The sequence below is a fragment of the Suncus etruscus genome, chromosome 14 (genome assembly GCF_024139225.1).
Source record: "Suncus etruscus isolate mSunEtr1 chromosome 14, mSunEtr1.pri.cur, whole genome shotgun sequence".
NCBI lineage: Eukaryota > Metazoa > Chordata > Mammalia > Eulipotyphla > Soricidae > Suncus > Suncus etruscus.
In genome coordinates this window covers 60824432-60848195 of record NC_064861.1, presented here as the reverse complement: position 1 = coordinate 60848195, position 23764 = coordinate 60824432, and the positions used below count along the sequence as shown (strand labels likewise).

At 49.8% G+C, this 23764-nt stretch overlaps 1 protein-coding gene and 1 long non-coding RNA gene across 2 annotated transcripts in view; one reads left to right on the top strand and one right to left on the bottom strand.

Annotated features, from left to right (window-relative positions):
- The window catches only part of CDH5 (cadherin 5), a 31068-nt gene extending 7489 nt beyond the window's left edge, over positions 1-23579 (bottom strand). Inside the window, exons 1-8 of the mRNA XM_049786355.1 lie at positions 23545-23579; positions 14547-14765; positions 8702-8990; positions 7733-7840; positions 6114-6278; positions 5273-5460; positions 4546-4796; positions 1453-1595 (exon numbers count right to left, since the gene is read on the bottom strand). Of these exons, the coding sequence (XP_049642312.1) occupies positions 1453-1595; positions 4546-4796; positions 5273-5460; positions 6114-6278; positions 7733-7840; positions 8702-8990; positions 14547-14747 (1345 nt within the window). The 5' untranslated portion in view covers positions 14748-14765; positions 23545-23579. The remainder of the gene's footprint in view (positions 1-1452; positions 1596-4545; positions 4797-5272; positions 5461-6113; positions 6279-7732; positions 7841-8701; positions 8991-14546; positions 14766-23544) is intronic.
- LOC126027485 (uncharacterized) overlaps positions 1-23764 on the top strand; it is a 64696-nt gene that overhangs the window by 23584 nt on the left and 17348 nt on the right. The gene's annotated exons all lie outside the window — the stretch shown is intronic.

Here is a 23764-nt window from a genome sequence, read left to right as displayed (position 1 = left end):
GAGCTAGGAGTAAGTCATGAGCTCAGGTGTGGCCATAAAATAAAACCAAGCAACAAGCTATTACTTATAAAGGGTAAAAACTCTATGCATAAGATGATAGAGGGGAATTAAAGGGTCAAGATTGATCTGGAAAACATACAGGAATCTATTGGGATTGGCCTGATGGTCACATGGGGAGTTTAGGAAAGTCCAGCAGGAAGCAGGGGTCCTCCAGGGTAGTCCAGTAGGGCCTGGCAAAGTCATGCCCTCCCAAGGACAGTGGAGATGGGATCCCTCTTCCTGGTGGGTGGGTGGAAGTGCCTCATGGAGACAAGTGCTTTGGGCCTTTGGCAGAGGGGACAGCCCTTCCTAGATAGGAAGAATCCCAGAGGTGAAGCTGTTTTCTAGTTGGAATTCAACAGACTAATCCCTAATTTAGCCTTTTTCATGCTAATAAAAGCTTGCTCATGGCCTGAGAGTACAGGGGTTAAAGTGCTTAGCACCTTTCTAAACCAGTTTAAATCCCTGGTACAGATCCCTGAGCACTGCTAGAGATCACTCCTGAACACAGAGGCAGGAATTGGCCCTGAGCACTATAGGGTATGGCCTCCCCATGAGCATCAACAATAATAAAAACCAAACCACATAACCAAACCACTTTTTTTTTTTTGGTGGGGAACCACACCCAGAAATGCTCAGGGGTTACTCTTGGCTCTAGACTCAAGAATTACTCCTGGAGCCAACTACAACAGAAACGATACCCAATCTACAACAGGCTAGACCCAGAAGGGACCACTTGTACTAGCTAGCAGCCGGGAGGCAAAGGAGGAGCGATATGGGATGCAGGCTGAGAACTGGGGTGGAGGAAGGACAACATTGGTGGTGGGAATGCCCCTGATTCAATGTCACTATGTACCTGAAATACTACTGTGAATGATTTGTAAACCACTTTGGTCAAAATAAAAATTATTAATATATATATATATATATATATAAAGAATTACTCCTGGAGGGCTCAGGGGACCATATAGTATGCTATATTAAACCTGGGTTGACCGTGAGCAAGGCATGCATCCTACTCGCTGTACTATCACTCTGGTCCAGCATCCCTTCCTTAAGTGGATGCATTTCTGGCTCTCTGGACAAGAATCTCCAGGCAGAGAGATCTGAGGCCTATTTTAGAAGTACCATGGGCTGGTTCTCATCATGGCTGCCCAACATCCTGTTTCTTTTCTAGACTTTCTCAACAGTCAATCAGTTGGAATGATCCAGGCTTGGTCTGGTAGTAGTATCCAATATCCTACTCTTCTCACCATGTTTTGGGTGACACAGAGGGTATTGATCTAGCTGGTAATGCAGGATCCAAGGACCCCAGACAAATGGAGCTTCAGCAGGAGCCTTTCTTAGCTCCAGAGATCCCAAATGTCAGGTTCTGCGACTTCAAACAAAGGAAACAGACCCTGGGTGACTCACCATGAGAGTCCAGCTCTTTGGCCTCCACAGTCAGATTATACCAAGGGTATATCTCTCGGTCCAGTGCTTTCTCGTTATAAATGTCCCCTTGTTTGTTTATTCGGAAGAACTGGTCTTTGTCGCTGCTTTTGCGGATGGAGTATCTGTCGAGAAGTGAGAGAGATTCATGGGTTCTGTGGTTCTTTCAAGTATCTAATAACCTCAACTGGATATAGTATGAGGCTGTCATTTTCTCCTCCCCCGACTCCCCTTTCTCCACTGTTATCCATGTGGTACAGAGACAGTCCCTTTTGGGAGATGTAAGAAGTAACAAATGGAAATTTAATTTGTGAAGGAATAATCTGGAAAGTTCTTCAAGAAATCAAAAAAAAAGGATATAAAGAGCTGACAAGAGAAGATAATGTATACACTGTATCAGATACTATTTCCAGTAATGCTTAAAAATTTTTAGATACTTAAAAGTATTTCCCCCAGGGGCCGGGCGGTGGCGCTAAAGGTAAGGTGCCTGCCTAGCCTAGGACGGACCGCGGTTCGATCCCCCGGCGTCCCATTGGTCCCCCAAGCCATTCTGAGCACATAGCCAGGAGTAACCCCTGAGCAAGGTGTGGCCCAAAAAACCAAAAAAAAAAAAAAAAAAGTTACTCTTTGGGCCGGGCGGTGGCGCTGGAGCTAAGGTGCCTGCCTTGCCTGCGCACGGACCGCGGTTCGATCCCCCGGCGTCCCATATGGTCCCCCAAGAAGCCAGGAGCAACTTCTGAGCATAGCCAGGAGTAACCCCTGAGCGTCACAGGATGTGGCCAAAAACCAAAAAAAAAAAAAAAAAAAAAAAAAAAAAAGTATTTCCCCCAATGTAGACATTTACTTCTACAGAGAAAATTGCCAGAACAAATAGAGCAGGAGACATAACAAAAGGAGCAATAAAGGAAAACTTTTCTAATATTAAAGAAGCCTCCACCTGCAGATCAGAAGAGGTCATTGATACCAGAAATATTTTTAACTATATGTTTTTGGTTTGGAGCCTACACCCAGTAGTGCTCAGCTTTATTGAATTCACGGATCAACTGTTGACAGGGCTTGGGGGTCATATGGGGAGCTAGGAATCAAACCCAAGTTGACCATGTAAAAGGCAAGTGCCCTCCCTTCTGTAATAACTCTCTGGCCCCTGAAATATGGCATATTAAAGATAATATATTTATAAATATGCAATATTTTAAATTTCAAATCTAGATGAAGAAGCTGAAAAGAGCCTAGTCAGAATGACCAGAGAGATAGGATAGCTGGGAAGGGACTAGCTAATACTTAACCAGTTTGGGTTTGATTCCTGGTATCAAAAATGATCACCTGAGCCTTGCCAGGAATGGACCCTGAGCACAGAGTAAGAACTGAGCACTGCTGGTTATGGCCCCCAAACCTATGGTAACAGTGTTAAAATCTGGACACAGTCTTGAGTCCTTGCTTATGGTCTTTCAGATTCTCTCCAGGCCTTTCAGTTCCAGTAACCCCCATGATGTCTCTCAGGTTCCTCTGGGCAAGCCACATTCAAGTGAAGTGCCCAAAGATCAGTAAAAACACAACAAAAATATCTCAAGGCAATGGAGTATCTATCCCCACATAAGGGAGGAGAAGACAGTGATGATGATGAGGAAGAAAAAGTTAGTAATGAAGGAGATAAAAAGGGACTTTGGCTAATGTCACCACAATGCCAACAAAGGAGGTAATACCTTCCTTTACAGAAAAAAAAGTCAGGCCACACCAGCCAAGAAAACACTGCCACTCTTGGCACAAAAGCCTAGACAAGAGTCCAGAAAGCAGTGACATCAACTGGAGCAGCAGCTACAACTGATAGAAAGGAGAGCTTGCTAGGAAGACACTAGTATGACGGGATCTGCCACCCAGCCCAGGGGGGGGAAGAATGGTAGAAAAGTCTAGAAAGAATACAGGGATGAGTGAGACAAGAGTGACAGTGTGAAGGAGGAAGAAGGGGATCATGAACTTGAGCAGCAGTGATGGAAGCTGCATGTGGCTGTCTTTGCAGAGGAGGAAGAAGATGAGAAGAAGGCGGAAGAGAAGGAGGAAGAAGAGGAGGAGGAGGAAAAGGAAAAAAACTGACATAGAAGATATAATTGTGGAGCCTGACGTCGATGAAAGAAATGCACAGAATCCAGAGTATTTAAATATAAGAATCTCATACCAACAATAGCTAAAGTGTGAAAAAATTTCACCGGGACCTTGAGAATGACTGGAGTTGGATAGACTGGTATGCCTGGAACCCAGAGTCTGTCTTATGCCAATAAACTTCTGGGATGAGGCCTTTTTGTAATCAGGTCAAGGATTTTTTTCCCATTTTCCCCATTTTTCTGGACCTATGAAAACAATGGCGATTGCCACTATCACACCTTTACTATATTTTTTTACTCTTATCCTTTAAGGAAAAAAAGTACAACTTACTGAACTTAAAAACAAATAACTGTAGTAGAATGCCTGGCTCGAATACAGGCAGGGGATAGGAAGGGGGAGGGGGTAATGTTACACTGGTGAAGGGGGTGTTCTGGTTATGACTGTAACCCAAATATGATCATCTTACTTAAATTATATATATATATATATATATATATATATATATATATATATATATATATATATATATATAAGAAGATATAATTGTTACATCAGCAAAAGAAAAGAAAGTGCTAGGTTGGCTAGTACAATGGGCAGTGCACCTGCCTTGCAATCAGCCAACCTGGGTTTGATTCCCTACACCCCATTTGGTCCCTGGAATAAAGCACTGAGCTCCACCTGCTGTGGCCTTAAAACAAATGAAAAAAAGAGAGAGAAAAAAAGAGCAGAATAGCTTACAAAGATGTTCCTCTGAAGGGCTGGAGCATGGTTGAGGAGGGTGAGGATATGCCTATAAAGGCCTTCACAGACACGCCCAGAAAATGTTCAGAGGAAGAGAAAAGGTATATCTGTGACCCAAAGTAGAAGACAGGAATCCTACTTCTATGGGCAGGCCAGAGGGCCTAGATTCCCCCAAGCCCTGGCCTCAGTCTCTCCCTGCCACCCAGTGCTCATGTCCCCTGCATGCCCTCTTACCCAATGCTCCGCCGGGCAGCATCAGGGTCTGTGGCCAACACGGAGCCGATCAGAGGCTTCTTCTGGTTCTCCGGCAGCCGGAAGTGGTAGAAGGGCTCCTTGAAGTTGGGGGGCTCATCGACGTCGATGACGCTGATGATAACACGCGCGGTATTTTTGGAGGGGCTGATGCCCAGGTAGCGGAGGTTGATGGTGGGGTCTGTGGCCTCTATAGTGAAGCTGTACTGCTGGATGTATTCATAGTCCAGTGGCTGTGGGGGAAACCGGGGGAGAAATACAGCTTACATGAGCCCAGGCTGGTGTTGTCTGAGCTGCACTGCTCTCTCTTCCCTGCACTAGCCCCTGCAGGATAGGACTGGGAGGACACCTTGTGTGCAGATGGGTCTTTGACCCAGAGAAGTGGGTTTCCAAGATCATAAGGGAGAAAAGGTCTGGCTGAACTTGGCTGCCTATCTCCAGCTACACCCCACCCCACCCTGCTTACACAGGACCCTTTGCTCCCCTCACTGCCCCTCAGGTTCTTAGAGTCATCTCCCTAAGAACTTCTTACACTCTAACCCTTGCTTCCACATCTGCTCAGGAATTGGCCTATCTAAAGTACTTCTTCCCTGGCTCCCCTTTTCCAGCTCCACTGACTCTAGTGCCCCCCAGCGTGCATCCTGGGCAAGGTCAGGGATGGTGCCAGGGCCCAACCCCTGTCTGATGCCTCTTCTTTGGGCTCACACACCTTTAGTGGCTTGATGATGCCCTCATTGCGGCTGGAGTCCGTCTCAATGGTGAAGGTGTCCCTGTACTCGCCCTGCACGATGCTGTACTTGGTCATCCGGTTCTGGGGTTCATCGGGGTCTTCCACGAACAGGGAGCCCAGAGAGGTTCCCACGTGGATGTTCTCAGGTACCGAGAAGGTGTATTTGCCTGATGCCAAAATAGGCCCAAGAACAGGGGTCAGCAAGACACTCCAGACCTGTGCTTCCTATGAGCAGAGCGCACTTGGGAACAGGAACTGAGACAAGAAAAATAATACTGACAGGGATGAGACTGCCTGGAATTTGGGGGTTGCCAGGTAATAGGGCTCTGTTTGTCTCCCCAACTCTCCAGTGACCGGGCACTTTCTGTAAGCCAGGTACTGATTGAAGTTGGGGAGATACCCTGGAAAACCAGGGAGAAATTTGGGGCCCCTACTTGCAAATGCACTCCAGCCCTTTGAGTCAATCTCTTTGGGGGTACCTGAAGATTCCAGAAGCATTAATTGCAGCTTTCAGGAACTGGCAATCCCCCTCCTACCCACTACCCCCCACAGGGAATATGGGTACAGAAATCCAGCACTGGAGGTACAGCCCCTTTGCTGTAGGGTGAGACATTTTTGGGGTGGGGGTCCTGGAGCTTTACCAAACCCTCATCCTTACTCATGGGCATTCTCCTGAGTCTATAGGATCATGGATGAGTAATTGTGGGAATGAGCCCTCTTGCTTCCCTCTAGCCTAAAGGAGTACATGATGTGGGGGTGCAGTTATAGGCCCTTCCCTCTACCCAGAGCCCCCAGGCTCTGGGCCCCATGGGGAGCTCACTCTGGGTGAACACGGGGAAGTTGTCATTGATGTCCTTCAGTGTGATCAGCACAGTGGTCGTGCCCGATTCCCCTCGAAGGCCGTGGGCGTCTCGGGCTTCCACCACCACTTCGTATTTGGCCTGAATCTCTCGGTCCAAGTTTGTGGTTTTCGTGAGAATGACTCCTGCAAAAAGGGTCCTGTCAGATGCCAAAACCCCAAGATATTTTGCCCAGCTCATCCCTGACACCCTGACTTAGGGCTGCCCCATAACCTGCTGCAGAGGAGCCAACTACCCTTTATCTCCAAAGCTGCCCAAAGAATTGGTGCCAGCAAAAGATTCTAGTACCTCACGCTGGGGAAGTGATGGGAAGCTGCTGGGTTCAGAGTAAGCAGGAGCAGGGGAATGGGAACCTGCTTTGGTGCATCCTGGGTTAAGGCTGATTCTGCTGGTCAGTCTCTGAAGGACAGTGTGACCTGCTCTGATGCCTGCCAGCTCCAGAGATGGAGCCATTAGTGTTTCATTAAACACTATAAACATTATTTTCAACATGATTCACACACAGTGGTACTCATGGGGGAAGGTCCATGCTAGAAGACGTGGAGGGTCTCATGGTTCTACACTCTGTCCAGACAATTAATTTTAAAACAGTGAAATACTCAAAAAATTTAATTTGAATATATATATATATTCAAATTAAATTTTTTGAGTATATATATATATATATATATATATATATATATATATATATATATATATATATATATATATATTGGTTTTTGGGCCATACCCGGCAGTGCTCAGGGATTACTCTTGGCTATCTGCTCAGAAATAGCTCCTGGCAGGCATGGGGGACCATATGGGACGCCGGGATTCGAACCAACCACCTTAGATTCTGGGTCAGTTGCTTGCAAGGCAAACGCTGCTGTGCTATCTCTCCAGTCCCTTAATTTGAATATTTAATTAAATACTTTAATTAATTTTGGGCCACACTTCATGGCACTTAGAGGTTACTCCTGGCTCTACACTCAGAAATTACTTCTGGCAAACTAGGGAGACCAGATGGGATGCCAGAGATTGAACCTGAGTATCGACACCCTTGTTGTCAGCTGCATGCAAGGCAAATGCCCTACCACTGTGCTATTGCTTTGGCTCCACCCCCCCCACCAGTGCAGTTTTTTGTCTCAGTGGATCCTTCCCATGGGCCTGGTCTCTCAAGACCTGCTTGACTCAGATATCACAACTTATTCAAGGTGCATGAGGGCTACTTTCAACTCTGTGCTGGGGAGTCATTCCCAGCAATGCTCAAAGGATATTAGGAATCAAACTGGGTCTGCTGCCTGCTGACCCTCCACTTCCTTAGTCCTAGTCTGAGGCTGGCTCCCTTGTCCAGAGTTTCCAGTAGGTGCAGGAGCAGAGCAGGGCCCAGGCACCCTCCCTGTCCACCCTAACATACTGCCTGCATTCCTTCTTTTACCACTGGGACCTGGTGCTATTGCATCAGGCCCTGTCTACTTCCTCTGCCATCTGCAGATGGACACTGTGGTTCAGGGTGAGTGACACCTGTCAGACAAGCCTGCCCTGACATCAGAAAGGTTCTCTTCCCTCCAGCCCACATGGCCACGGGGGTGTTACATACCATTGTTGTCGATGCTAAAATTCTCCTCCCCGCTGAGGATCTGGTACAAGACAGAGGCATGGTCTCCCACCGTGGGGTCGTCGGCATCCACCGCTGTCAATTGGATGACTGTGGTCCCTGTGGAGAAGCCAGGGTGCTGCCATGTGAGCCCACATGAGGGCAGGTGGGGGGGGGCAGGCTGAGCCCTTTCTGAGGAGCCTGTGTGGGGATGAAGCCTGGCTCTGGGGGTTCTATGCGGGGGTGGGGGACACAGGAGAAGGACACAGAGAAGTCAGAGGCTGCTGCTTCTCAATGGCAGGTGGGGTTCAGCTGTTTCTATGGGCTCAAGGCATCTCATTCTCATAGGGAGCTCTGGTTCCAGGAAGCCTGGATAGAGAGATTGGGGAAGAAACTTGATTCTGGCATCTTCTGGATACTGGGAGAGAATAGAGGAAGGAGGCCTGAGATCTGGCTAATGACACTCTTTGGGGTGAGGGCTGTCCCTCCTCCTGCACTGATCCAAGACAGAACTTTTATGGCCCTGATCTCTCTTTCATTCTGAGAGCCCAAGCCAGAAAGGTTTCTTCAGAAGAAAATAGTCTTGGGTCTCTGCAGTACAAGGTCAGTGTGAGGGTTTAGGATCAGTGTGAGAGGGGTCAGGGTCAGTGTGAGGGATCAGGGTCTGCATAAGAGGGACCACTGTTAGTGTGAGAAGGGTCAGGATTGGGGTTAGAGTTGGTGTGAGAGGGTCAGGCTTGGTCCAGGGTGGGATCTGTCTCATTCCGGGGTCAGGGTTAAGTTTAGTCTATCAGAGTGGAAGATTAGGGACCAGAATTTTTCCCACATCATATAAAGTGACAGGAAGGAGGGCCTTATGGGTCCTTACTTCACTCCTCAGTCCTGACCCTGGCAGTGAACTTTTGGTTGGGGGTTTTGGGGTCCCTGCAGACTGAGTCTGAAGCTGTGTGTATGGTGTGGGCTGGCACATACCCACAGCTGACATCTCAGGCACAGAGGCGTTGTATACTTGGCGTGAGAACACAGGCCAGTTGTCATTTATGTCATGGACTTTGATGGTGAAGCTAGATGGTGCCTCCAGGTTCTTGTTGGTGTCCTTGTCCACCACCAGGGCAACGAGGTGGTACTCGGACACCTTCTCCCTGTCCAGCCTTTCGAAGGCAAACACATCGCCCGTGTTCTCGTCCACCTTGAAGACCTTGTCAGCAGCCTCACCCCTGAGCAGATACTTAGCATTCTTGCGGTTCATGCTTGACTTGATCTAGGAGAGAAGAGGCCCTATGAGCTGTGTGTAAACATGTGTACAGACGCATAGATCATGTGTGCACATGCCCGTGTGCCTCTGCAGGTGTGTCAAGTGCTGGCCTGCTACTCTAAGTATGGCCTGTGGTTTTAATTTTTTTTATTGAGACCATTGTGAATTACAAGTCTTTCACAGTTGTATTTCAGGCATATAGTGACAGTGAATTAAGGCCATTCCCACCACCAGTGTTGACTTCCCTCCATCCTAGTTCCCCACATGCATTCCATACCTCCACCGCTTGCTCCCAGGACTATCAATGTAACGGTCTATTTTGTGTTTAGCTTGTTGTAGTTTGAGTGTCTTGATTCTATTGTCATTGACTTTGAGATGGGTATTTAGATCTGACCTCTTTTTTTACTTCCCCATTCAATGCTCCTGAGACCACTTGGCCCCTTGGCCCAATCTACTTTCTTTTTCTTTTCTCAATTTGTAGGAAGACATAGAAATATGAGACAGATTGAAATGACTCAAGTTCTATGGTTCTATGAAAAAGGCAAGAGCCCCTATCTAGAATATAAATAAAATTAAAAATGAAAAAAATGGGGAGAGGGGCAAATGTGGCTTTTTTTTTAATTTTGCATAGGCACAGCAAACATTGGGGAAACTAGAAACAAAATTCTATTGGCCTGAGAGAAACAGGGTGTCTCCACCCATATAGCAAACTATCAAAAGACTGACTATAGGCTACAGGCTTGTTGGTGTGGTTTTAATTTTTTGGCCTCTGAAGCAATGCTCTGGGGATTTGGGGGTCACTTTTGAAGATACTAGGCTAACCCCCAGTTTAGTATGAGATGCTAGGGCCCTGGGCACAGACCAATTTGTACCTATAGTGCTCAGATTGCCATATAGGGCAGGGTTCGAACACAGGTCCCCGTGCATGCAAAGCAAGAGTCTCTGACTACTGGACCATCCCCCCAATTCCTATAATTTCACACAATTCCTAGAACCCAAGGAGAAGATGTGGGGATTTCATTTGTTTGATAGTCTTGCAAATGCCAGATCTCACTTGGTCTAGCTCTCTGTGTTCTTAGAGGCTGAGGGGAAAGAGGGAGTTTTTCATTTATAGCCTCTGAGAGACTGCAGATTGTGTTATATGCTGTTGTATGAATTGCATGGTATTGTGCTGTACTGTATTGTATTGTATGTGGAGATTGTGAGGAACATAACAATTGTCTTTTGTTCATGTAGAATGACATTTTCCAAGAGGATTAGGATAATCAGACAGAAGCTTAATGAAAACATATCTAAACCAGAGAGGCCTACGGATGTGAGGGGCAGATGGCGTACTGCAGTTCCTGTCAGGGTTCAGAGCCTCAGAGACTGAGGAAGGGCCACAGTGGAGCAAGAGCCTTAAATGCTGGGGCTTGGTGAAGATGCATTAGGCAGTATGGAGAGAATTGGGGCAAAGGTGAGTGAGAAGAGAAGAGACAAGGACAGAGGGGAGAAAGGTGAGAGGAAGAGAGAAGGTTGGGTTGTGGTGAGGACAGAGGTGAAGGACAGAGTTTAGAGAAGGTGAAGCAGAAAAAGTAGAGAGCCAGGAGGAGCCCCTACTTTGGTGAATGGGGAGGGAGGCATGGCAGCTGGAAGAGGAGCAGGATTTTGAGGGGGTATTGGGGAAGCTGGACACAGAACAGCTGCAGGGAGCAGGAAGGGGGTGAGGCAAGGGTGCTGTTCCTCACTTTTCTGAGGGGACAGGAGACTCAGGATCTGTGAGGGGTACAACTCAAGGGTTGGAGTCTGTTGGGTGCGTGTGTGGCTGGGAAGGGGGCAGTGAGGAGGATGTGAGTCAGCATCTTTTATTGGCATCGGCTCAGGAGACTCACCCCCATACAAGTTTCTCTGGGCCTCTGCATCCTGCATCCATCTTTGATGGAAACTTTTTCTCTTTTAGAAAGAGTGAGAAGAGGTACAACTCCCCAAAGCCTGTCCCCTTCCCCCACTCATGTCGGCCCCTTCCCCCTTGTGCTTAGCAGGACATTCTGTCATGCCCCACTTGTCATCTTGGATTTCTCCTAACATTCCTTCTCTATCCTGGGGTCCCCAAGACTCCTATGTACACCTGATCTAGCCATTGACCTTCTTTGCACCTGGCTGGATGCCACCTTCACTGTTCTAGATGACCCCAGGCTGCTTTCTAGGGACTGATGGCTGTTATATAGAATTGCCTCTCCCCAAAATACATGATCCTTCATACTCATAACAGACCTAGGTTATTGGTTTTGGGGACTCTCTTTTCCATGCTGTGGGTTCAGAAGTCTCTCAAATGCCCCTCCCCATGTCCATCCCGATCTATAAACAGAGGCACTGGGCTTAGGCTGTGATAAACGGAAACTTCCTTCCTTCCTTCCTTCCTTCTAGGGTGTCTTCAGGATCCTGGAGATAAAGGGGAAGGGGGCTGTGCTTGCCTCTTCCAGTTACCCTGGCTGCTTCCCACAGTGGGGACCACTGTGCTCCAGCTGATTGACAGCTGGGGCCTGATATATTTCCTGCTGGAGGAACCTTCTGGAGGCTGTTCTGTCAGGGTTATGGGGGGACCCCTGGCCTGTTCTACTGAGTCTCTTTGATTCACCACAGACTTCCTTGGGCATCATAATCTTTCTCCAGAGGCTGAGGCACTGCTGGGGTTGAGCTTCCGTCTGACTCAGCGCTCACCTTGGAGCTTGCTGGAACTCAGGCTCGCTGACCTTTCCAGCGGCCCCTGCTTCTGGACTCTGTCCTATTCTTCCTTACGTCACCTCTATGGGACAGTGACAGTTCCCAGCCCTTAGGAGAAGCAGAGAAGCTGATCTGGCTGCTGGGTGGGGCAACAAATGGGGGCTCCTCAGTGTGTTGACATTTCTGGGTAATTCCTTGCCCTCCCTAACTGCTCCTACACTCCACTTTTTCCCAACCTTTGCCTGACCACGGACTCCTTTCCACTTCCTTTCCCCTGGCCTGGTTGCCCCCTAGTTTTATGCCATGACCTCCTAACCCCCACTGATGCAATTTTCACCACTGGTCCCATTGTAATACTCTGGTGGCCCACAGAGTGGGGCGAGGTATGGGTCCCTGTTAAGAAATTCTGTTATGGGGCCTGAGAGATAGCACAGTGGTAGGGTGTTTGTCTTGCATGCAGATGATCCAGGATGAACAGTGATTTGAATCATGGCATCCCATATGGTCCCCGTGCCTGCCAGGAGTGATTTCTGAGCATGGAGCCAGGAGTAACCCCTGAGAACCACTGGGTGTGACCCCCGAACTAAAAAAATAATAAATCTATTATATCATGAGGCTGCCTCAGTATCATTGTCCAATGATTCTTTGATTATGCTGACCAGGGTGGGCAAACTCTGTAAAGGGCCAGAGAGGATATATGTTCGACATCACAGGTTGTGTGGTCTTGCTCTGCTGTGGAGCTAGAAAGGCTACCACGAACATTGGAAATTCTGACCAGAGTCATGATGAACATGATTCTGTTCCAATAAAACTTTATTTATAAAACTCTTGGGCTGGTTCCACTGGTCTTTATTCTAGATCACAAGCACCATGAAAGTGGGGACCATGCCTATCTTTGACCACTGTTACCCCCCAGCACTTTTCATGCCTTCTGCTTGATGCCAAACAACCCAAAAGCATATTGCTCTATTCTTTCTTGTTGATGACCATGTTTTTAGATCTTAAGTTTTTGGGGTTTTTATTTTTGGGGGACACACCCGGTGACACTCAGGGATTACTCCTGGCTATGTGCTCAGAAATTGCTCCTGGCTTGGGGGATTATATGGAACACCAAGGATCAAACTGAGGTCCATCCTGGGTCAGCTGTGTGCAAGACAAATGCCCTACTGCTGCACTATCACTCCGGCCCCTAGACTGTAAGATTTTAAAGTGCTTGGAAAAAAATCTTCTCTCTCTATGAAGACTCTCAAAATACCTAATGCTCCTATTTGAGGTTGTGTTTGAAATTCCTCCTTTCGACTCCAGGGTTTTTGTTTTATTTTCTTTTTTTTGTTTGTTTTTTTTTGTTTTTGTTTTTGTTTTTTTTTTTTTGTTCTACATCTGTTGAAGTTCCTGGCATTACACCTGACAGTGCTTGGCAGACCATCTGGGATGTTGGGGATCAAACTCTGGGCAGCTATGGAAAGTGCCCTACCCGCTATACTATCTCTCTGGCCCTAGACTGTGTTTTTGATATCAGCATTATTTCGACTTCGCAGACAGTGGTCATTTAGAATAGTTTTAAATCTAGGCAGAGTTTCTGGGACTGTACTCAGCATATATGGGGAGGACCAGGGATCAAACTCAGAACCTCAAGCTCACATGGCAAGTAACTTGTAGCCACAGAGCCAACACACTTGGGTCCTAGGATGAGTTAAAAAAAAGTGGGGGGGCTGGAGAGATAGCATGGAGGTAAGGCGTTTGCCTTTCATGCAAGAGGTCATCGGTTCGAATCCCAGCGTCCCATATGGTCCCCCGTGCCTGCCAGGAGCAATTTCTGAGCATGGAGCCAGGAGTAACCCCTGAGCACTGCCGGGTGTGACCCAAAAACCACAAAAAAAAAAAAAGTGGGGCCGGAGTGATAGTACAATGGTAGGGCATTTGCCCTGCATGCAGCCAACACAGGACGAACACTGGCTCAATTCCTGGCATCCCCTATGGTTCCCCAAGCCTGCCAGGAGCAATTTCTGAGTGCAGAGCCAGGAGTAACTCCTGAACACCACTGGGTATGACCCCAAAACAACAACAACAACAACAACAACAAAAAACAAACAAAAAAGTGAGAGATAGTGCTTTAGCACTGCCCTGGAAGGCAGGCTTGGGGTAGGCACATTTATACAAGTGCCCTAAATCTGGGAAGCTTTATGGGGTGGCAGAGAACCTCAAGGAATGAGGTGAGAGAAAAGGCCTTGAGGAGGTTCAATGGCCAGACAAAGCTGGCAAACTTGGGTCTGCATGATACACCATGTAACCAGCATGACTCTCCTAAGAATGAAGCATCAGATGGCATTTACTCAACAGCCTAAAATCTGGGAGAAAATGAACCAGAGTCCCCACCAAAATATCCCCCATCATGTTTATGTCTGTCATCTTTGTATTCCCCAATACAACCACCTCAGCCTTCCTCTATACATCATTGACAACATGATCACCACCACCATAACCATCCACCTCCATTATCACTATCTTCTTCATCATCATTTTCAACACTATCACCACCACCACGACCATCACCTCTACCACCACCTTCCCTTTCACCATCAGTGCCACTACAATCCCCCCAGCCTTCCTTTATCATCATCCCAACCACCAGAAGAGCCTGCCCCTACTGGTACCCCAGCATCACCACCAGTAGCCCCTTTCCTGTAGCCCTTAGCCTTGTCCTTCCCTCTCATACCCCTGCTGCCCCTTCCATGTCATGGACACTTCCACTTCCTCCTGTGTCAGCACTGGAGTTTCCCTCTGCCCTTCCCATATTTTCCTGCCATCATGCTTTTGCTCTCATCACCCTCCTTCTTCCCCACCCAACCTGAGTCTCACCTTGCCCACGTAATGTGGCAGCGAACTGTTCTTTTCCTCATCGATGTGCATCTGGTTCCAAATCCAGTCTCGCTTCTGGCGCCGGTGGGAGGGCTTCAGGCTAGGGGTGTCCAGTTTGGAGGGGTGACCCCCTGCTGTAGCTACAGCCAGCAGTCCCAGGCAGATGCCCCCTGTGATGAGCAGCATGGGGAACAGCTGCATCTTCTGGGAGGCAGAACTCTGGGGAAAGAGGTCACTCTGTTAGGGCTGGTAGGGGGTCACTGCAGAGGCTACATTCACATCGGCACAAGTTGCGGATGAGGATAGTGCACAGGAAGATGACCTCAACAGCAATCTGGATTTGCTTATTCGTTTAGCTTGGAAGAGGCTGAGTCTCATCTGATGGTGCTCAGGGGTTGGTCCTGCCTGCTGTGTGCTCAGGAGTCCATATACAGGGTTGGCAGCAGGCAAGATAAGCATCTTAACTCCTATACATCTCTATGGCCAACATTTCTGAACTTTTACTGTTTGCCTAACAAACGTCCTTTGTGTCACCCCATTCAGCCCTGCTAGGATCTCTTGAGGTGGGTAACTTTCCCATGAGGTGACACACCAGGATCTGAGGGATGTTTCTGAAACCTCAAGAATGTTCACTGCTCCCTGCAGAGCAGGACAGCCCCAGTCTTTTGGCCCTGAAGTGTCTCTTCTTTTCTCTGCCTCTGTGTGTCCTTGCAGTTGTTAAAATTAGGACTGTAGTTTCTTGGAGCAAACATCTTCCTCCCATGACCCAACCTCCTTGGCCAGTGCCTTGGATATCTCTAGAAGGCTCTGAAGAAAGGAATCCCAGGATTTTTTAAATTTATTGATTGATTGATTGGTTTTTGGACCACACCTGGTGGTGCTCAGGGGCCACTCCTGACTCCGCACTCAGAAATCACCCCTGGCAAGTTGGGAGGACCATATGGGACGCCTGGAATTGAACTGGGCTCCTCCCGGGTCCGTCGCATGCAAGGCAAAAGCCCTACTGCTATGTTAATCTCTCTGATTTTAGCACAGAGGGTCAACCCCCTCCCAGAACACACAGAGGAGTCTAATTTAGGAGCCACCCCAAGAACAGGAGTGTTCAATCAGGGCAGAGGTTGGGTTTATAGCACTGACTCTGGTGCATGATGAAAATTCAAGGAGCTTGGTTCAAGTTGTGGAGAATTTCAAGGTGGCAACAGAAGACCATTAGGCCAAGTCAGGATTTTGAAAGCAAGGTGAACCATGTGATTGCTGGGGTGTGTGCCCTTGAGAGGTGACATTTCTGGGACCAAGAGCTGGGGGCATTCAGAGATGGGTTTCAGAATGAGGGCTACTACCCTCTGCCCTATGGCCATACCCTCTCAGCCTAGACCCCATCTGCTCACCAAGGCTGGGACCCGGGCACTGACCTCTGGCTTCTGGAATGTGCTGGAGGAAGCAGGAGGGTGGGTGGCTCTGGGCATCAGGCGTCTTTCCTGGAGGACAGGACCGTGCGGGTGTGGGGCGGGAAGATTCCTCTAGGCCTTCCCCTGCCTGGCCCAAGGGGAGGCTGGACTTGGGGGCCTCTATACTAAAGTAGCATTTCCTCAGAAACTCTGGCGCCTGGACTGGCCCAGGAGGAAGTAGGGGTTTTGGGTTATGGTGGATCAGAGCCTAGAGCAGGCCTGAAGGGGGCTGGGCAAGACCCAGTACTGGAATCCTCAGTCCTGAGGGGGGAGGTGAAGGTGGCTCTGAAGTAGGATGTGGACAGGGCCTCTATTCCAGCGGGAGGAAGAGTGGGAAGGCGGTGAACAAAGGCATGGGGGAGGACAGAAACGCTGTCAGGAAGCAGGGCCCAACTCAGGGAAGGCGGCAGCCGTGACCCCTGGCCCAGCCTCTCTGGGCCCAGGCCTGCTAGCTCGTTTCCTCCCTTGCCTAGGAAGGAACTGCTGCAAGTCTTGGTTCTTGCTTTCTTCCTCAGGGGAGGAGGGAACTCCAGAATGAAGGAGTAAAGCAGATGGAAGTGAAACCAATTGGGAGGTAGAGCTCTTAGAAGGGCCTGAGTAAGCATGGAGCTGAGTGGAATAGAGTGCCATTGCTGGCCAGGGCACCAGGACTTGGGCACAAGGGCAGACAAGAGTTGTTCTCGGAAGCACAGGGCATAGAGAATGGGAGGGAAAAAAACCTTAGCTAGTGATCAGAGCCACTTGGGGAATCACCAGGGGTGGTAGCAGAGTGAGGTATATATGAGTGCTCAGGTAAGGCTGAAACTCACTTGTACAAAGCCAAAAGCAGAGGGATCCACATGTACAGAGGTCCTGGAGTAGAGAGGTGAATGTGCTTGAAGAATCAGAAGACCCCTGGGTCAGCCAGAAATGAGAAGCCCCCTTTCCCGGCCCCAGTATATTTATTCCCTCCCATCATAAAAAAAGAGCCTTATCTCAAGGATCTCAAATAGGAAGGTGGCCCTGGGCAATGTGGGTTGGCCGAGTGCAAAGCTGATGCATGACTGTCTGAACAAGAAACGAAAGGAACTGTGGAGATGGAGGTTGGCAAGAGATGGGGCCACAAGCCATGGCTCCCAGGCATGCCTGGAAGTAGGAAAAGGCAGGAGGTGGGTTCTACCCTAATGCCTCCAAGAGGATGTAGTCCTGAGCTTAGCTCATGTCCACTCTGACTCCTGCCCATCACATGCAAGTAAATGTGATTATTTCCAGGTGCCAGGTTTATGGGCATGTTTATGCCACGGAGACTGACGTGGTCAGGCTGTCTAGGGTCACATAGGGCAGCCTGGAAGGAGCTTTTCCCAAAGTTCCAGGGGAAGTGAAGTCTCAGTGGACCTCAGGAAGTAGCTGCTGCCTCCTCAGTGGAGTTGTTGGGAGTTCAGATAGTGGAGTGGTGGCTGCACTGGGTTTTGTTTTCAGGAAAAGTAAACAGAGATGCCTCATGTCTTTGACATGGGCTCAGGGCTGAGTAGTTGGGGGTAGCTGGGGCCTTATTGAGAGTGTGAACATGGGGGTGAGCGCATTTGAGGGAGAACTCATCAGACCCTCTTTAGGAAACCTCTGAAGCCTGGGTAACCTCTTGGGAGCCATCAAATCTTATTGCCCTGTTTCTGGGGCTCCTGCATGGAGCATGGTTTCCCAGGCTGAAAGAAACCCCCAAGAATAGCTATGGCACTGACTAAACCAAGGACCCAGAAGGCTCCTGGGGGCACCAAGTTTTTAAGATGTTTTGACTAGCCTCACCAGCAAGGTCAAAGTTTCTGGATGGGCAGGAATCTCCTAGATGCTTCCCTTGGCCCTTTTGTACCCAGTGGAGGGTGCAAAAAAGAACTGGGCCCCTTCTCTGGGGTGCCAATGGATTTAAATTTTGCAGCCTGGAACCAGAGAGATGATACAACAGGGCTCTTGCCTTGCAAATGACTAACCTAGTTCAATTCCAGGCATCCTGTGAGATCTCCCAAGTACAACCAGGAGTGTAGAGGTAGGAGTAAGCCCCTGAGCATTGCTTTGTCACCCCTAAACAAAACCCCTAAATAAGATTAAATCTTTTATCCTGCAAGGGTGGGGCTACTAATCTGTTTGCAGGCACCACTCTGAGAGGGACAGAATGTTTCATGCCACACAGTGGCAAGGGGGCAGAGCCAGGATTTGGATTTAGGCACCTTTGACCCCTATTAGAGCTTTCTGCTCTGTGTGTGTGTGTGTGTGTGTGTGTGTGTGTGTGTGTGTGTGTGTGTGTGTGTGTGTGTGTGTGTGAGAGAGAGAGAGAGAGAGAGAGAGAGAGAGAGAGAGAGAGAGATTTACACTCCCAGCTGGTCATTCATAGAGGCTGTGTCATAGTTATCTGCTGACATTCTCCACACATACCCAGATCAGTACTTGTTCCTAGGCCTGGATTGCAGATTAGTCCTCAGGTCAAGCAAGGGGCTGCTGAAGGTGACAGTGAAGAACAGCTCTTTGGCTGGGTCTGAGCTATTCTAGTGCTTCCATGAGCACCCACAAGTTGAACAGCCCCTGTCCTGTTCAGTATCCCTGCCCTGCCTTCCCTGAGCTTCCTCCAGAATCTCTGGGTGAACAACTCAGCAGTCCTGATGGAGTTCCGACTCTGCTCGGCTCCTGGCCTGTCTGTGGGGGACAAGACCAAGATTTACTCAGAGGGGCCTTTGTTGTGCTTCACTGGAAGGTTTAGGAAATCTGCTGGTCTGGTTTGCAGATCTTGGTGCTAGAGTGAGTTTGGTGACCCCTTTGTCCTAGTGCCACTGCTGCCTGTCTCTGGGTTTTGGCCTGGCAAGAGTTGATTCTGCTCAGCAATGTGCCCTGTACTCAGAGGAGGGCTAAGGAGCACCAACTCTGTCCAGGCCTGTTTCTGCATCTTTGTCTGGGCTCTGCAGGTCTCCTTGAGCAGGGGTTGAGAAGCCTGAAGGTCCAGGTACCACATAGGCCATGTAGACTTGCACTCATAAATGTGCACATAACCCCGGTTACCCCATCAGCGCAGCCAGCTCCTGAGAGCCCCTGCTCTGGAGAGGGGAGCACTCCTGCCCCTACCAGCACACAGACCTGGCTGCAGAGGCCATGCTGCAGAGGGTGAAGGGACACCGCATCCCAGCCCAGCCTCGCACAGACACTGTTGGCCAGCTGGAGGGGGGGAGTGTCAAGGGTCAGGAGTCAGGAATGGGTGGGAGGAGAGTCCCTGAGCCATGGAGGGGTTTGGGCTCACTCCCTGTGTGGCCTGGCAGCTCTCCCTTCCACCTTGACCCTTAGTCTAGGACAGATAGAGGTTGGAGCTCATGATCCCTAACCTACCCCAGGGATCCCTAAATTGCCTGCTAAGCCCCAACATTTCTATCTGGTCTTGGCAACCACTAGCACAGCAGATGCCAGGATGAGGCTCTGGGGGATGGATCGTGGGCTGTGCTAGGGTGGGACTGAAGACTCTTCGAAAGGGCAACTCACTTGGCCCCTGCCCCCTTGTATCTAAGGCTCACAATTCCTCCTCTTGAGGTTCTTTTTTTTATTTATTTGGGGGGCATACCTCCCCTAATTTGGGGGAGGCATACCTCCCCTAATTCCTCCTAATTAGTATCTCTGTAAGAGATTCCTGGATTGAGCCAGGTTCAGTAGGAACAAACTGTACCGATGGCTAGCTCTGCACTTAGGAATCACTTCTGGAGATTCTTGGGGGTCCATACAGGATATCAGGGATAGACTCCCAGTCAGCTGTGTACAAGGCAAGGGCCCTCCCTGCTGTGCTCTCACTCTGGTCCTCACCCTCCCCGCTGTATTATCACCCTGGTCCCCTCCTCCTGGGGTTCTGCTCTCAGGTCCCTGCTGGCTCTATCTTTTGCCAGTGATTTCTCCTGAGCCAGCCCTGGATGCTGGCTCAGCATGACCCCTGGCCCCCTCTGCTCCCTCCCCTGCCACTCCCTGTTCTCCTTAGATGTTTCTGGAACACATAGATCCCCTTCAGCTTCTAGCAGTTTTTTTTAATGCCTGGGCCTAGATGTGGTTCCTTTTTAACCCCCCTAGGGGTGGCTCCAGTTCTCTTTATTTTATTTTATTTTTTGTTTTTGGGTCACACCCAGCAGCGCTCAGGGGTTACTCCTCCTGGCTCTATGCTCAGAAATCACTCCTGGCAGGCTCAGGGGACTATATGGGATGCCAGGATTTGAACCACCAACCTTCTACATGAAAGGCAAACGCCCTACCTCCATGCTATTTCTCTGGCCCCGGTGGCTCCAGTTCTTTCTGCAGCCCAGAGCACATTCCCCATGCCATCTGCTGGCCTGAGTGTCCCTGAACAGGAAGGTTCTGGAACCCAGCCCATTTCCTGCTTGGCATTTTACTACTGAATTCAGCTTTCCCCAGGCTGGACATTCCCGGGGCATCGGTGTATATACTGCTGCCTGTCACACTGCCTGCCTCCCAATCTGGGCTTGTTCCTGCTCTTCTTTAACCCTTAGAATTGGACACAGACCTGCATGACTGCAGATGGCATCTTAGAGGCCAGGAATAGGTACAATAGTGGGTGCAACCCAGAGACCCTTCTACCTGCCTGCAGAGAGCACCTCTAATACCAACAGACAGGCACTCAGACATAAGGACTTTGACTCTTCAGGACAAAATCCTCCTTCTTAGGGGTCCCTGATGAACTCAGTCAGAAAGTTTACTTAAAGGATGGCTGGGAAACAGAGTTCATCAATCGCCATTTGCCTATACAGACATCACTAATCAATCACAGAGTTTGTTACCCCTGAACCTAAACTTAGTCCCAGAATGTTCTACAGTATTCGGAGGTCAATGCTGATCTAGTTGACATGGCTTGTGATCAGGAACAAATCAGTGCTGAGTTGTCTGTCTTCAGGGTCATTGGGTCTATTCCTCTGAGCTTCCAGGAGAGAATAGTACCAGCCTCTGGAGCCTTTTCCTGCATCTTTGGGCTTCCTGGGCTTGACCATGGTTCTATCTGCCCTCTTAACCCCCAAAGTTGGGCTCGTCTGAGCCAGGTCCATAGGATCCAATGGAATGAGCTTTCCTCATTGGCTCTGAGCTATGGGACCCATCCTTGGCTCTCACCAAGCTTCCTCATGCCCAGTAGAGGTGACAAGACCTACTCCCAGGGTCATGGGCATGAGACCAGGTCACACTCAGCCCTTTGCCCTGTAAGTGCTCTGCGAGACATGTAAACCTGGGGGCCACAGGCTCAGCCAACTGACTAACATCTGACCTCATTTCCTGAATCTGCCCAGACCTGCCTCCCTCTCCTTTTGCCCTGTCGGTTCCTCTCCAAAAGGAAATCTCTTTCCCTGCCTGCTCTGCCTGGCCCTTGGCCCACTCGCCCCTCCTCCCAGTATATGTACAAGCTGTGATACTCAGGCCCAACAGTCTGAAGGTCCTGATGGGGGTAGGGACCAATTGGGCCTAGCTCTGGCCTGAGAAGGAAAGAAGGCTGAGATCCAGAGTATGATCCCCACAGTCCCAGGATCCTCTGAGGCTCTGACTCCCTCACCTCCTCTGTGATTTCTGTGAAATTCTGTGATTTCTTCTCCCCACCACTCATGGGTCCTAGATGGAGACAAGTTTGCAGTTTCTCCCTGGCCTCAAGTCCTGAGCATCCTCCTCTGTCCTAGGATGTTCCTTCCCTAGGATCAAGAACTTTGGGTTTTTCTTGGTACCTGATGCTGTCACTTCATTGTATGGTCGGGGATGTGGGGTCCCTAGGCTAGCATTGCTTCATCCTACGTCAAACTCATATCCACAATGGTCACACACCAGCTTTTTGGCCTTGCTCAGCCTCAGTTGTCCCATATGCCAAAGAGACACTGAAGCAGGGAGGTAGGAGGGGGAATTTACAGAGATGTCTAGCCAAGGTTTTCCCTGAGCCAGTGCCTCCATGTTCCCTGCTGTCCGAAGGCAGCAGAGTGGGGGTGAATAATGCAATGGGGGGGAGACCGAGTGTGGTGGCCTCTCTACTTCCTGCCCATGTCCGGCCCTTGTTCAGCCACACAATTGCTCGCTCAGGGTTCAGGCTGGACTGTGAGGCGGTCCTTAACCCCTTCAAGGCCAGGGTATTCTGTAGCCCTTTACCGCAAAGAAGCCAGGATTGGCAGGGCTGCTTGGGGTTCTGAAGCTTTGGGGGTACTTGGACATTGCCTTTTGTCTCCCCAGAAAATGGCTAGATTCGGGCCAGACTGGGGAGTCCCACAGATCCTTCTAACTTTGGTCATGGTTATCCATTGCTTGCAAATCCTCTGGCCTCACTGCCTCCAGCACCCCAGTCTGAGTTGCCTGGCTCTCAGGAACCCCCACCTCCAGTCAGTACATATCACTCTTCAGGTAGCACCACAGTACTGGGCCCAGAGCAGCCCTTCAACCCCCATGCTTCCTCCAGTTGGACACAGAGAAATTACCCTGAAGTCTTGAGCACTTGACTTCTGAGCTGTGCCACAAGAAGGCCTTTTTCTCCTTTTTACAGATGGGGAAGCTGGGTTTGGGGACAGGCTCCTTCATGAGACACACATACCCCACAACCCATACCCTCCTGCCATGGACTCCACTGAAAAGTGGTGTAAAGAGCACAAGTAACTCCTAGGAAGAACAGAATAAGTACCACTGTCACAGAGCCGTTCATTGCCTACCTCCATAAAGACAGAGCTATCTCAGCTGCAGAAAGAACCATGTATGTGTTCACTCCCCACCCTCCCCTCTGATCCCAGGAGCTTCTGGGACTCCTCCTCCAGGGAGTCTCTGGTGATTTCTCCCCCAGCATCAGTGGGGACTTGGGTTCAAAGGCTATACAGTCTCTCCCTTGCCAGAGGCCACACTCCTAGGGCTTGACCTTTCTCTGAAAATTTCCCTCCTAGGGCCATCAGGCTTCTTGAGATTTAAGTCACACAGGAAGTGAACAATAGATCTGACATTTGTGCCAGGATGACCGTTGCTGACTGGGTTCTTCCCCGAAGTCAATGCTCTTCAAAGCCTTAACTGGGGGGAAGTTGCCCCCTAAAATCACGACTATTTGTTGTAGGCTCTGGGTGGTGGGAGGAGAGAGCAGGGTGCCTCCCTGGCCACTCAGTGTCTAGGCCCAAAGAGGTGGCAGTGCCCTAGGCAAAACCTTAAGTTTCAGAACCTCTTTGGGAAATGGGAGAGAGCAGCAGACAGAGGGACCAGGACAAGGGTCCCCACCCAAAACCTCCTCTCCTAATGCAAGCAGGTCTTTGGGGACAGACTCAATACCAGGCTTGGGAGTGTAGGTGGGGTCACTAAAGAGGAACTGAAGCCGGTCCAGGGGCTGAACTGGCTGACCTCTCTGGGTCCTCAGAATCTGCTGGGCTGGGGGGTGGGGTTCTCTCTACCCTAGAACCATTCTTGCATCCCTCCCTCAGCCCCGAGAGGGCTATTGGGGTCTCACAGCTCTGCTCGGAGCTCCAAAAACCAGCCAGCCTCAGCTCGAGACCCATGGGGGGGGTGTACCTGTCCAGTGGGAGATTGCGGTGGGCAGCTTCACTCACCGTGGCAGGACTAGTGCAGGTCCGAGAGCTCTTGCTGTCCGTTCTGTGTGGCGGTGAGCGGGACTCTGTGAGTTCTGCTGGCCTGGCCTTGGGGAGCCACACCCGATGCTGGGAGGGAGGCCCGGCCACCGCCCCTGCAGGTTTTCCAGCTGGCCCCGCTCACTCCCCCCGGGATGGCTTCCTGTTATTGTTCCTTTGTGAGAGCCTGGGGTGGGTGGTT